General features: G+C 45.7%; 1 protein-coding gene across 3 annotated transcripts; it reads right to left on the bottom strand.

Annotated features, from left to right (window-relative positions):
• Positions 1-5,223: 5,223 nt before the first annotated feature.
• On the bottom strand, positions 5,224-11,013 carry LOC108499968. Of its 3 annotated transcripts, none has more exons than XM_017820355.1 (7): positions 10,861-11,013; positions 10,146-10,388; positions 9,240-9,299; positions 8,479-8,610; positions 7,522-7,668; positions 6,683-6,743; positions 5,224-6,533 (listed from the first exon to the last, which is right to left on the bottom strand). In XM_017820355.1, the coding sequence occupies exons 2-7, from the start codon at positions 10,308-10,310 to the stop codon at positions 6,430-6,432; spliced, it is 669 nt and encodes a 222-aa protein (XP_017675844.1). In that variant the 5' UTR covers positions 10,311-10,388; positions 10,861-11,013; the 3' UTR covers positions 5,224-6,429. The 3 variants fall into 3 exon arrangements, with proteins under 3 accessions (XP_017675844.1, XP_017675845.1, XP_017675846.1); XM_017820356.1 differs by lacking the exon at positions 10,861-11,013 and adding an exon at positions 10,702-10,811; XM_017820357.1 differs by lacking the exon at positions 10,861-11,013 and adding an exon at positions 10,607-10,643.
• Positions 11,014-12,981: the final 1,968 nt, after the last annotated feature.

Raw genomic sequence — 12,981 nt, 5'->3', positions numbered from 1 at the left:
TCCTCTCAGCTGCAGGCAAATACCACTTTCTGTTTTCAGAATGTATCTGTATTTTGATTGATTACTGCTACTCCTGTCCTTTCCCAGCTCTTTTAAGGCTCCCTTCTGTAGGCCAGTTCTTCGACCTATAGAGAAGCTTGACTTCAATCTTTAAGTACTTCATGCTAGAAGAGGCTGGGCTATGAAAATGCAGAGCTGTGATATTTTTTTTTTTTTTATCCTCTGGCTTCTTGCTGCCTTTTGCCAGCAAAGGGGAAAGAGATTTGTTCCCAGTAAAGACTGCCCTGACCCTGAGCACCAGTAGCCTGGCATCACAGGGGAGGAACTGCACCAACCATATATCTATGAAAAATAAAAATATAAATAAATATAAACATATATTATCTATAAAAAAGTGCCAAACAGGCTAGTTGTCAAAAAAGTACCTGAAATGGTTCCCTGATTCTCACTAGAATGAAGATTCCTCCTCTTCCCCTCCTCCCCAGCACCTCTTGCCCCTTCTGTCCGGGAAATGACTTCAGAAAATTCTTTGCCCTTAGTTGAACATTAGCTTACAGAATCAGCTTCCCTGATTAACTTTCTGATTACGCCCCTGTGATTAACTCTGGCTGGGGATTTTGTGTGCCTTGTTCTGTGGATCAGGGAACAGGGCAACATTAGTCTCAGCCTACTCAAGATAAAAATGTTTTTTGATGTAAATGCCTTGTCTTTGACTTAACAAAAATAATGCTGGCACAGGGTGAGCAAAAAGTGCTTGGTGTCCATAACCAGGGTCCTGAACTCATGTCAAAAGTGGGATGCTGGTGTTTTGCTCCTGGCTGCTCCGGTTTGACCAGCAATTTCCAACACACCAAGCAAGAGGTGGATGTTTGGCTTCAAGGAGTCACGTTGGCATCTATCATTCCTCTTCAAAACACCGGGTTATTTCCATTTCTGAAGCAAAGGAAGGTGAGTGTGACTGAAGTGCAGCGCTCATGTGTGCAGGCTGTTTTGGTGAAGAGGAAGCTCTGGGCTCAGGTGAAACCTGAAATTTCTATTTTTTTCCCCTTGGACTTTGCTTTCACTGTTCTGCAGGCATCATGCTGAGGTGCACTTGCTGTGACACCCACCCCTCAACACAGAGGGCCACCCTGTCGTGTGTGACCATTCCCTCCAGCAGCCACCCTGCCCACCCTAAAAAGGGAAATCTTGTCATGCTGGGAGGGAACAGGCAAGTCAGCTTGGTTCCTGGGATATTGCCAATGAGGAAAAGTCTAGGAACAAATGACAAGGCCCTTTCCACTGGAGGTGCTATGGATGTGTGTATGCATGATAAATAAAAATGCACCTGAATTCCACCAGTGAAAGCTGGGGGTGACACAAGCCATGGAATGTCCCCGGAAATATGGGCAAGCTCAGGGAAGGCGCTGCAACCAGCATGTGGAATGGGCTACTAAATATAGCACTGGAAACTGCAATCAGGAATGTATTTTCTGCAATGCTAACCAATTAGAGGGATTGACACTAAACTGGAAATCAGTTTCCACCAATTTCCATACTGCAGCTGTCACTTTTCTGGAAAACCAACCCGCCTTTCCTAGAAAGAGCTGTTGAAACTGGGTGTCTGCAAGTGACCTGAGGTGCTGGTATTGCAACAGGGATGCTGTGGTTGCACCACTGGAAGGACTCTAAAAGAAAATAAGGGCCTTCAAGGGCTTAGAGCTGCTGCTGAATCAATTACTTATATTTTTATTTAGAAGTAGCATAGAGCAGACTTCTCTTTTACACACTAATGTCTGCTGCTAAGGCTATTTCACAGCCAAAGGAGTACCTGCCACTCTGGCAGAGCTCTGCCTGTCACTAAATGCCACTGACCAAAGGCTTTCAAAGCTGGGCTGGGTATTCAGTTTGTGCCTCAGAGCTGTGCCAGGAGGACCTGACCTGCACCACTTGTGGTGGCAGGGGCCACCCTCGGCTCAGGAGTTACCTGAGCTGATGCAACAGCACAGCATTCAAACCAGGACCAGTGGCGTGAGTGCTCTGCAAGCTCACAATAAAAGCTAATTTGTCTGTTCAACCAGCAGGCAAACACTGCTGAATGATGTTTAGTATGTGCCATCTCATACTGCAATGGCTAGTTATGGAATAGTACTTCTGGATGGGACCATAACTTCCACCCAGAAACAATGCAGAGGCTGAGCAGTGCATTTTAGCAACTCAAAATCCTTTTTAGACTGATAAAGCCAGGTTGCTTTTAGCTATTAGTGATCACAATAACCTCTCAGGGAGTCTTGCTTTCTTTTAATGTACAAGAACAGCAGTTTATGTTAATCAAGGAGAAAACCTCCAGCATTTCATTGCAGATGGTTTGGAGTTATGCCAGGAGCATCTGAGGATGGGGAAAGCAGTCACACTCAATGCTTTGATGCTTGCTGACAGGCACTGTACCAGAGAAAAAAGCACAGCATCCCTTTTGAATTACAATGTGTGAATTACTATATTAAAGTAATTCAAGCACTGACACCACCAAGTGAACATGACACCAGCTGTGTTTTGGTTGGTGTAGCAGGGGGGTTGGACAAGATGATCTCCAGAGGCCCCTTTGAACCCCAACCACTCTGTGGTTCTGTAGGCAAACACATGAAGGTACTTAGAACTAAAGCTAGAAAGATTTTGGCTTTCTGTGACATGTAGTCAAGCCTCCAGTTGCCAGAGTAGGACCTGCAGCCCCAAGATAAGCTGCTGGCCCAAGCACCCGGAGATGGGGATAGCTCCCCTGGCTGAAGCCAGGCAGCAGAGGAAGCACTATGTGACCTGAGGAGGGCTGGGGAAGGAGGCTGGTGCTTGGGGCTGCTCTCTTGTTCTGAGTACCTTTCTTTGTACTTCCAGCAGTGAATAATCTTAATGGTTAAAGTCAGTAAGACAGACACTTGGTTTACATACAGAGGGGTGCCAGAGTCCACTGGGACTTCATTACACAGGTTTAAGTATTTTTCTGTTCAAGATTACAATAAAAAGTGTAAAATGTCTTCGTAGAATGGTTTGGAAGTGACCTTAATGACCATCTCATTCTGATCCCCCTGCCATGGGCAGGGACACCTTCTGGTAGACCAAGTTGCTCAAAGTTCCATCCTTGAACACTTCCAGGGATGGGGCATCCATAACTTCCCTGGGCAACCTGTGCCAGTGCCTCACCACCCTCACAGTGAAGATTTTTTTCCTAGTATCTAATCTAAACCTGACATTTTTACTTTAGTGATGAAAAGGATTTCAGTCTCTAGAGAAAAAAAAATCAAGAACTACTCTTGGGACCACAAAAGGCACTTTATATGATTCAATAAGATAAATCTTATCTGAGGTCATTCCTGGAATTACATGCCTCATGGTGGGCATGACTTATCCTTCTACTCACAGCACTTTCTCAAGATGGGAACTTACTCTCCAAGCCCTGTTCAAATGCTGTGTTAGTCTGCATCATGGGGTAAGTCATCTACCACTTCATGCTCAGAACGTGCAGGTAAGATAAACACTTGATATTCACCTAAAAGTGAATCATAAAGCACATATGGGAATTTTATGTACTTCAGGAGATGACAGAAGCTGACTGGAAGCTCTAGTTCCTTGCTCTGGAGGACTGAGAGGTTCAGTTAGAGAAACTACAACAGAAGACCTTGGTCTAGATCTGTAATAAGTTTTAGCAGAATGGGCCCCAAAATCATAGAATCATAGAATCATAAAATCAGCCGGGTTGGAAAGGACCTCTGAGATCATCAAGTCCAACCCTTCACTTTTTTTTTTTTTTTTTTTGGAAACCCAGATGTGGAGGGAGCTGGTTTTGTAAAGATAGTTCCACATAAGTGTTTCATTAGCAGTACATACCTCCTCAGCACGTTGGCTAAAGGGCAAATTAAACAGCATCAAGAAAGTCAAAACTTATTTGTCTTCTAAAAGACCAGTGTCTATATCCTAAATAAAACAAGGCATCTTACCAAAAGGTAGCTGAAGATTAGAGATTTGGAAACTCCCTCCATGGGTTCCTATGACCTGTGATGTTTATTTATGTATTTTATCTGGTGATTATGCGTATCCAAAACACATGGAACTGCCCAGAGAATAGGGAGCAGAACCTGGGACTTTCTCTTGCTCAGAGATCACTAGGCAATAAATTGAAGGACTTCCACAAGCTCTCCATGAACTTCTCCTGAGACACCAGAATGCCCAGTGAGCACAGCTCCTTTTCCCAGAGCTTGGAATTAGCTGGAGGTTAAAAGTCCTGCTGCAGGTGAAGAACTGACTGTGATTCTTCTCAAAGACCAGTGCTAATTATATTCCACACACCCTGGGGAAGTGCTCAGCCAAAGAGTTATTGTACAAAAACACTGCAGCAGCAATGCTTCCTCTGGCTGCATTTCAGAAGGGACAGAGCAGCAACTTCTCACTTGTTCAGTGCTCTTCCCAGCTTTGTTTTCCAAATAAAATCTAATCCCAATGTCCCAAGAGTCCTAAAATTCCTGGATTAAATTTTATTTGGAGCCTCAAGGTTTTGTGCCAAACAATGCAGTGCTTAGGTCCCTTAGGTCTAATCCCTTATATATCAGCCTGTGAAAAAAGTAAAAATACTACGCAATATGCTACGAAAAACAAATTAATCTTCTGTAAGCAAAAGTTTGACTGGGCTAAGTATAACTCCCAACCTAGTCCAGAAAGGAAGATGAAACAAGTGGTCTTATTTAGTGCCCAGAACTAGTTACATTTTACTGTTTAATCACATGTCTGATTCTGGACCAATGTATGATATAGAATGATAAACTTCACTGAAGACACAAAAGGAAGAAAGGCATGAGAAACATTACCCTTGGACCAGAACAGAGGACTGACAAATGGAACTGGCTATTTCAGGATGATCTGCTTAATGGAGTAGAACTATAGGAAATGAAGATGAAGGCCTAAGGGTAAAAATTGAGTGATATAGGAAAATGGAGATCAAGTGTGAGTTTGGCATGCATAGGATTAGGCTGCAAATATTAAGGGATTGTCTGCTAATCCCTAATTATTCCATTATGTACATTACCTGTTATGCCTTGGTTACTGTTGCTATCATCTTTTTCATCTGAGTGATTATTTGGACTATCAGGATAACTATTAGAAACTACAGCATCAAATGCAAATTAAAACTGAAGGGCTAAATGAACAGGTGCTTCAAGTCTTTCCCTTACAATAACATCTGTGTTCCCTAACAAGAGGTTTAAGAGAATAAAGATTTTATTGTGTTCTTGCTTTGGTTTGGTTTTAAGCATTTAGAGCAATTTCTCTGATGCAAATCAAGTTTAGCAAGGCACCAACACAATTTTCCCACAGAATATATCTGTACCAATGATCTTGTAAAATAGCTCAGTCTAGAAGGTAACATTCACCTTGAAAAGTAATAAGCATTTACTATACATCAAGTAAATTCTAGTCACCAGTCCATCTCAATTTTACAAATCTTTTAAGTATCCAGCATTTCCTAGCTAAAAAAAAACCCAACTAAACATTCCCTCCTTCTACTTGAAAGCATATTATTCATAGTCCTAAAATTCTAAGTATTAATTTAATCTCATATTACCTTAACTGAAAAGAAAAAGTATGTAATTAGAAAACCTCTAAAAGCAGGCACTCATTCCTAGTCATTTATAAGTAGATTGAAGCTAAATACCTTTGGGTTTGAAAACTAATTTTTCAAAATAAGCATTTATTTTAAACTTTCAGTCTCCAAAGTCAAAACAGAAAAACCTGAACTGAATTCAGAGTATTTGTGACTCTGTAAGAGGAGCTACTGCAGCTCCAGTTCCTACCACACTCTAGCATTACACTTCAGCATTAAACTAATTGTAATGACACATGTACACCTCTCAGAATCCACATTCTGACAGAGTTACCTGAATGGCATTGTCAAGGCTTCATATCAAAAACTTTACCTGCCCCTACTCCCACCAAGAAGAAAAGGAAAATGCTCTGAAGCTCAGGGTTGAAGTGGGTCCTTCATTATTCTTCTCTAGGTATCGTATCATCCAAATAATTCACTCAGTAAGAGGGAGAAATCGAGACAGCACTTGAAAAAAATTCAATTGTATTTAATATTTAAATGCCTAAGGCTAGCAGTGCTACACAAATTGCATGATGAGTTCTAGTGAAATAAAACATGATTTCAGTACAAAAGCCAGAGGAAAAAAATGCTCACGCTTTCCAGAGGCAATGAGGTATTTTAACCATACAAAGTCTGAATGTCCAAAACCACCTGTGGATCTTCTCCTCTGCACTGTGGTCTCTGCTGAATGTTTGGCATTCAATACTTCTCTCTTCCTGTGTGTGTTTTTCAAGAGGCCAAGGAAAAGTGCATAACCATCTTTAAAGATTAAGAGCTTGTTACATCTCTCTTGCCACGTTTGAACAAAATGTTCAACCACTTTCTCAAGTCAGTCTGGTGTATGGTGGAGGTTTGGATGTGTCTTCCTCTGCATCCACATCCTGGGCTGGAAACCGATCTGGGAAGCTAAAAATTCTGTCCCCGGGGCCTGCGTGGGGAGGGAAAGAGGAAACCATTAAACCTGATGTAGACACCTGCACAAAATCCTGAGTTCCTTTTGTCTCCCTTTTGGTTATCAGGACTTTGGCCTGGGATGTAAAGCTTTTTCAGAATGTTCCTTATCCCTGGGGTACTCACTTTGTACAGCACAAACCATTTCCACAGCCTGATTTTGGTCCTCAGTAGGTTGCAACCATTCCTGTGAAAGAAACAGCACCATCAAATACCTCATCTGTGAATTTGTTCAAGATACACCTGAATTCCTTTTAAATGTCTGCACAGTCCACTCCTCCTAACAAGTTTAGCTTGAAAGTTTACAGCAACCTCACGTTACCCACTCAGTGTCTTTAGCCAAGGACAGCTGCCCTGTGGCCTGGACCCATTATTTCCTTACCAAATCAGATGATCAGAGGTGTTTAATAACACAGCATAGAATTACTCTAGCAGAGAAGCAGCTGGTATTTACTGAGCTCACTTAGCAAAGACCTACAGCATGTGCCCCATCACTTGAGGCAGAGTCCTTATAAATCAGCAGTAAATGTGGCATGTCATCATCCCCCCTACACTTCACACACAGTACAGGAGATATTTTTATTACTGAATTTGAAGTTCTAGTGTGTAAGTACAAGTAAGTCTTTGAAATGCTGTACCAGGAGCAATTGTTGGTTTAAGGGTGAGAGGAGCAGTTTTGGAGGAATTCATAGGAATTGGGGCCACAGTAGCAAAAATGGTTTGGAAAACAGAGATAACTTATGTTAAGTCGTACATTAGACTGTAAATAAGAGGGAGGTAGTAAAAGAAAAAAAAATTAAGTATAAATGTCTTCTATCATCCACTTAATTTCTTAGAATTAGCCCTGGATGACTGAGGTGAAGCTGAGACTAGGTTTATAGAAGTAAAACACATCTTCTCCCCAGCTTCTCCCCCTCCCACCCCCCTCAGTAGAAATAAACTTGTGCCCTGGCCTCCTCACTCACCATCCCAGTCACGCTGTCGTAGCAGGAGCAGCGTGGAAGGCTCCGGCACCCCAAGTAAGCCATGGCCAGCACAAAAAAGGCACTGCAGACAGATGCAGCCAGCATGGCTATGTTAGCACCCTTGACCACCTTACTGAGTATGAACCTCTGCAAACAGAAAAGGAGACGTTAAAGCCACATTCAAAAAGTGAAACTCTCCACCAAAAATAATCTAATGACTGCAAGAATGCTGAGATTGCATCGTAGGAGATTGACTCGTAGTCAGTGTTATTAAAAGCTTTTCTTTCCGAGTTCTGGAGGACAAGCCAAGTGTGACCCTCAAACAGAACAAGGAGTAAAATAGGGCTACTGTTTAAATGTGAGATGCTATGCAGTGGCATCAGGTTTGGAAATAGCTTTAACCATGAGTAGAAACCCAAGGAATGGCTGCTCTTCTTCACACTGAAAACGAGAAATGTCTTCTTGCTGCCCTGCACCTTAGCAGCCTGACATTTTGATTTGTCCTGCAATAAACTAATGGTCAGCTTCATCCACCTCGGATGCCTTCACTCCCACAGAGAGCCACTGCTTGTGCCAGGTCTGAGGCATAAAAGGGCTAACTCATTCCTTCTCTTCAGCTTTACTGAGGAGGATACACTTGAAATAATACCCAGGTTTAACCAGTTGACCTGTAACTGCTGTAACTTTATCACCTAAAGTCCATGCTGGAAAGGATTCAAGCCTAGCAATTGCTGTCCCAAACCAGGCCAGGAATGCAGTCAGCACCTTTTCATGAGCAGCACCAGTATTTTTTCATGGCTCAATCCACACCCTTTTGCACTCAGAAGCGGTAGCAGCTAACATGGCCTAGTGTGCACACCTCCTGGAATTCTGGTTCTGTCTATAAGTTGTTTCTGGTACTGTTTGCAGATTAAGGGTGTCTAGTTCCCCGGAAATTATCATTATATCAATACTTACAGTATGGATAACATGGACTGGAGCAGAACTCAGCTCCTCCTCTTCACCATAGTTCAGTGTGAAGGAGCTATAACCTATTACGATGAGGATGGCAACACAAGAGATTATGGAAGCACCTATCAGTACATTCACCTAGACAGAGAATTTTAGGGAGAAAAAGAATTAAAGCTATCCTCTTGCAAATGTACTAACAAGCATTATAATGACTAACCTTTGACCTCCCATAACACAACAACGTACCTAGTAGCAACAGTCACTAGGAAGCCAAACACAAAGCAGTAAAGGTTTCCAGGATACTGAATTTGTGAGCTACAGCTGAGTGCCAAATCTAAATCACAGGTGCTACCCCAAAACTCTGTCCTTAGAGATCTTGTATTTACATACAATATCCCCCCTTGGAGTTTGCATGGCTGGAGAGACCTGCCCAGGAAGTGCAAGCCTTTGTTTCCTACTTTAGTGTAAACAGTCCTTAACAACATGAAGGACCACCAAAAGAAAAGCATTCGAAACCAAGGGCTTTTACAGATTTTTGCTTGTTATTAGACCCAGTGCCTGTCTGCTGCAGCAGAAAGCAAGGTAACACTGCATCCTCCTTTTGCTTATGAACACAGCAGCTCTTCTGCAGATAACTCAAAGAAATGGGCTCTTAATCCTGCAGAAGGACCAGTCAGCTCACTCCCTACTCAGATAGTTTTTGACTGCCCCAGCATCTTGCCCCTGCCCCATACACACACAACCACCCATCTGCCCCTTCAGCTTACAAGGATTGGATTCTTCCTCTGAGAGGAGAACAAAGCCAGCACGCCTGGGACTCCCATCACCTGCAGAGCACAAAAGGAGTTGGTAACTGGGAGACCAGTATCAGATTCCTAAGATAAACTACTACAGCGCAGATGAAAAGTCCTTGTTTTCAAGGCTTGGATCAGAGTAACTGTTGGGTCAGAAATGGGAAGAGAGTTGCTCATTTCTTCTGTTTTCCTCTGCAGCATCTCCAGGACATGTGTGACGTGCATCTTGCCCACTTGCTTCCCCCATGGCCTTGCTACCTCTGACCGGAGCTTTATGGCTCTGGCCAAATAATGAAACTGATGGAATAAGTCTGATTTAAAGTGCTAAAAATGTGCACTGCTTTCCCAAGTCCACATGCCTTTTGCAAAGGAAAGAAAGAAATTACTGGAAGGAGATGGGCAGCCTCTGGACTGAAGAGAGCTGTTTAGCACAATTTCCTTGCAGCGTGGCTCAGCAGGGTCCTGAATGCCAGGGAGCAGGGACCTCCACTGCAGTACAGAGGATTAGGGGCACTGTGCTGTGGGACACAGATCACCACCCAGATGTCCATCTACCTGATGTGAGGATGAAGTGTTCCCTTCCTCATCTTTGGTGGCTTCTCTGTGGTCACTATGCTTCTGCAACAAACGCCCTGTCACTTGTCACTATGCCCCATTTCCTACATTATCGAGTAGAAACGAATTTAATTTAGCTCCTTCAGAGGGAAGTCTGTTTGCACTCTTCTGACTATATCATGATAAGGAAACTTTAACTGGGTTCAAAGCAGAAAACCAGGGAAGAGCTAGCAAGAAATCCTGGCTTCCCTCCCACTCCCAATATAAGTGCTAGAAGATAGCGGGGGGGCGGGGGGAAGCACAGAAATTATAGTACAACTTTACCATCCCAGCCCAAATTGGAGCTCTGGTTCTGCCCAGCTGAGACTCTGTTCTGAAAATGCCATCTATGAACCCACTGACGACGCACACCGTGCTGAGGGCTATCTGGAACATCCCCAGCACCACCATGTTCCTCTGGTTGAAGATGAAGTATCGATAGCGATCCATTCTGCTCCGAGTCACACATAAATCACGGAGGCTGGAGAGCGGCGCTGTGGCCTTCCAGGGGAGGAAGAACAGCTTTTCCTAGGTGGGAGAGAGAGAGAAGGAACAGGAGCATCAGCACCCGGGGGGCACCGGCTGGTGCGCAGGACCTGTACCGGGAGTACAGAGTTCATCCGTCTGAGCCAGCGGTGACAGCGACCAAAGGTGAGTGGCCCTTTGGGAAATCCCTGGGCGTGCTGCCTGGCAGGTGCTTGGGACAGCGCTCCTGACGCTTCCGGAGAGGAAGGTGGGACCGTCACCTCCACCGCTGTCCTTTTCCCTGCGGGGTTTCTGCTGCCCCGAGAGGCGCGGCGGGTGCCTGGGTTCTGTTCCATTTGGAAGTTAAGCTCCGCACCTCTCCAGGAAGGCGCCAGGGCAGAGCCCCAGCTCTCCTCGCTAGTGCCGGTCACCGAACGTCCCGTCCGGGGGCGGCTCCAGCTCCGCGTCCCGTGTCCCCCCGTGTCCCGTCTCGGTCCCGCCGGCCGGGAGGCGCCGCCCCGCCCTGCGCGCTCACCTGTGGCGGGCACTCGCCGGGCAGGGACCGGGAAAACTCCGGCTCCGCTTCCGGGGGAAAAGAGTCCCGAGTGTTATCCGGGGGAAAAGAACCCGGCGAGGCCGGGAGAGCCTCCGCAGTGCCGGCCGGGAGCCGTGCAGGGGCCGGGAGCTGTGCAGGGACGGGGCTGATCCTGCTCCGCCCGCCTCGCCTCGCCCTCCGCGGGGAGCGGCCGCCCCCGCCCCGGCCCCGGGCGGGACCGCGGGCTGCCCCGGGCACTCCTGAGCTGCCGGGACCGGGCACTCCACCCATCCTTTCTCTACAGCAGCTTGGTTTGGTTTTTGTTTTGTTTTTTGTTTTTTTTTTTCCCCCAGCTGCAACCTTAAGCGCTGCTTCACACGACACACACACGTGCGCAATACTGTGTGTTGGGGAAGCCGGTACAGGTTGCTCAGAAAGTTTGTTGGATGTCCCATCCCTGGAAGTGTTTAAGTGTTTAACACTTAAGTATTTAAGAGTTGGATGGGGCTTTGAGTAACCTGGTCTAGTGAAAGGCGTCCCTTCCCATGACAGAGGGGTGGAACTGGATGATCTTTAAGGTCCCCCCAGGCAAAGGCTCCCCTGGCACATCAGTGCCTGCTCTCCATTGGAAAGAGCACAAGAACCTGTGCTGGGCAATGGAAAGGGACTTGGGGGTGCTGGTTGATAGAACATGAGCCAGCAGTGTGCCCAGGTGGCCAAGAAGGCCAATGGCATCCTGGCCTGGATCAGCAATAGTGTGGCCAGCAGGACCAGGGAAGTGATCATCCCCCTGTACTCGGCACTGGCGAGGCCACACCTTGAGTACTGTGTTCAGTTTTAGGCCCCTCACTTTAAAAAGGACACTGAGGTGCTGGAGTGTGTTCAGAGAACGGCAACAAGGCTTGTGAAGGGTCTAGAAAACATGTCTTATGAGGAAGGGCTGAGGGAGCTGGGTTTGTTTAGCCTGGAGGAGATTCAGGGGGCACCTCGCTGCTCTCTACAACTCCCTGACAGGAGGCTGTAGTGAGGTGGGGTCGGTCTCTTCTACCATGCCTGCAGTGAGAGGATTAGAGGAAATGGCCTTAAACTGAGACAGGGGAGACTCAGATTAGATATTAAATTTTTTTTTTTTTCACTGTTAGGGTGGCCAGGCACTGGAAAAGGTTGCCCAGGGAGGTAGTGGAGTCACCATTCCTGGAGGTGGGTAATACTGTTTAGTGGTTTGGAGGTTACAGTGGAAGTGTCGGGTGGGATGGTTGGACTGGATGATCTTGAGGGTGTCCTCCAACCTGGATGATTCTATGATTCTATCCCACCCAAGCACCTCCAGCCAAATCCTAGCAAGCATGGCACTAAAGCCTACCTACCCCTTAAACATTTTTAAGAAATCAATTCACAGGTTAGGTATAATTTCTTTAAATAAACCCACTGCACCTCCACAGTGTACTGGGTTATTACACCAGTGTAGGACTGGAACACAGCCAGTTTGGGTGAAGCCAGCCCATGGCACCATCCACAATCCCAGTGTCATTTCCCACACAGCTTGCAAATACACCTCAAGCACTGATCCTTCCAAGCTCGAGGACTGTGAAGGTTCAAGGGGCAATGTCAAGGTCAAACAAGTCCTCTCTGCATCTTTGACCCTACAGGGGGTCCAAACATCCCCTCTGTAGAGAGGGCAGGGCACAGCCTTTGCACACAGGCATGAGAGGCCAAGATCACAGCAAGTGTGATCACAAAGGACAGGAAGGCAGGCACTGAAGCACTGAGGAAGGCAGGGCAGCACTGAAAGCGCTGTCCCTTTCCTCACCACTCACCCAGCAGGATGTGTACATGGAATTAGGAGACAGAGGAGTAGCTTACCTGCCTGGAAGGCACAGCTACTGCACATCCAACTGCCTCAGAGAAAAACATACCAGTGCACATTCATGTCTTAAAATACAATTGTTAAAGACACTTTAGCATATACAAGGAGGATATTCTTCCAAACCACAACACAACTGAAGCCCATGTTATGTGCATTGAAAAACAGAGAAGTGAATAAGCAGCAAAGGTGCCAGGAAAAAATGCCAAAGCAGTGGTGTCAGGAGTGTTCTGCTTTTCATTCACTATTTATATAAC

The sequence above is a fragment of the Lepidothrix coronata genome, unplaced genomic scaffold (assembly GCF_001604755.1).
Source record: "Lepidothrix coronata isolate B3197 unplaced genomic scaffold, Lepidothrix_coronata-1.0 Scaffold82, whole genome shotgun sequence".
Lineage (NCBI taxonomy): Eukaryota > Metazoa > Chordata > Aves > Passeriformes > Pipridae > Lepidothrix > Lepidothrix coronata.
This window is presented reverse-complemented; position numbering and strand designations above follow the sequence as displayed.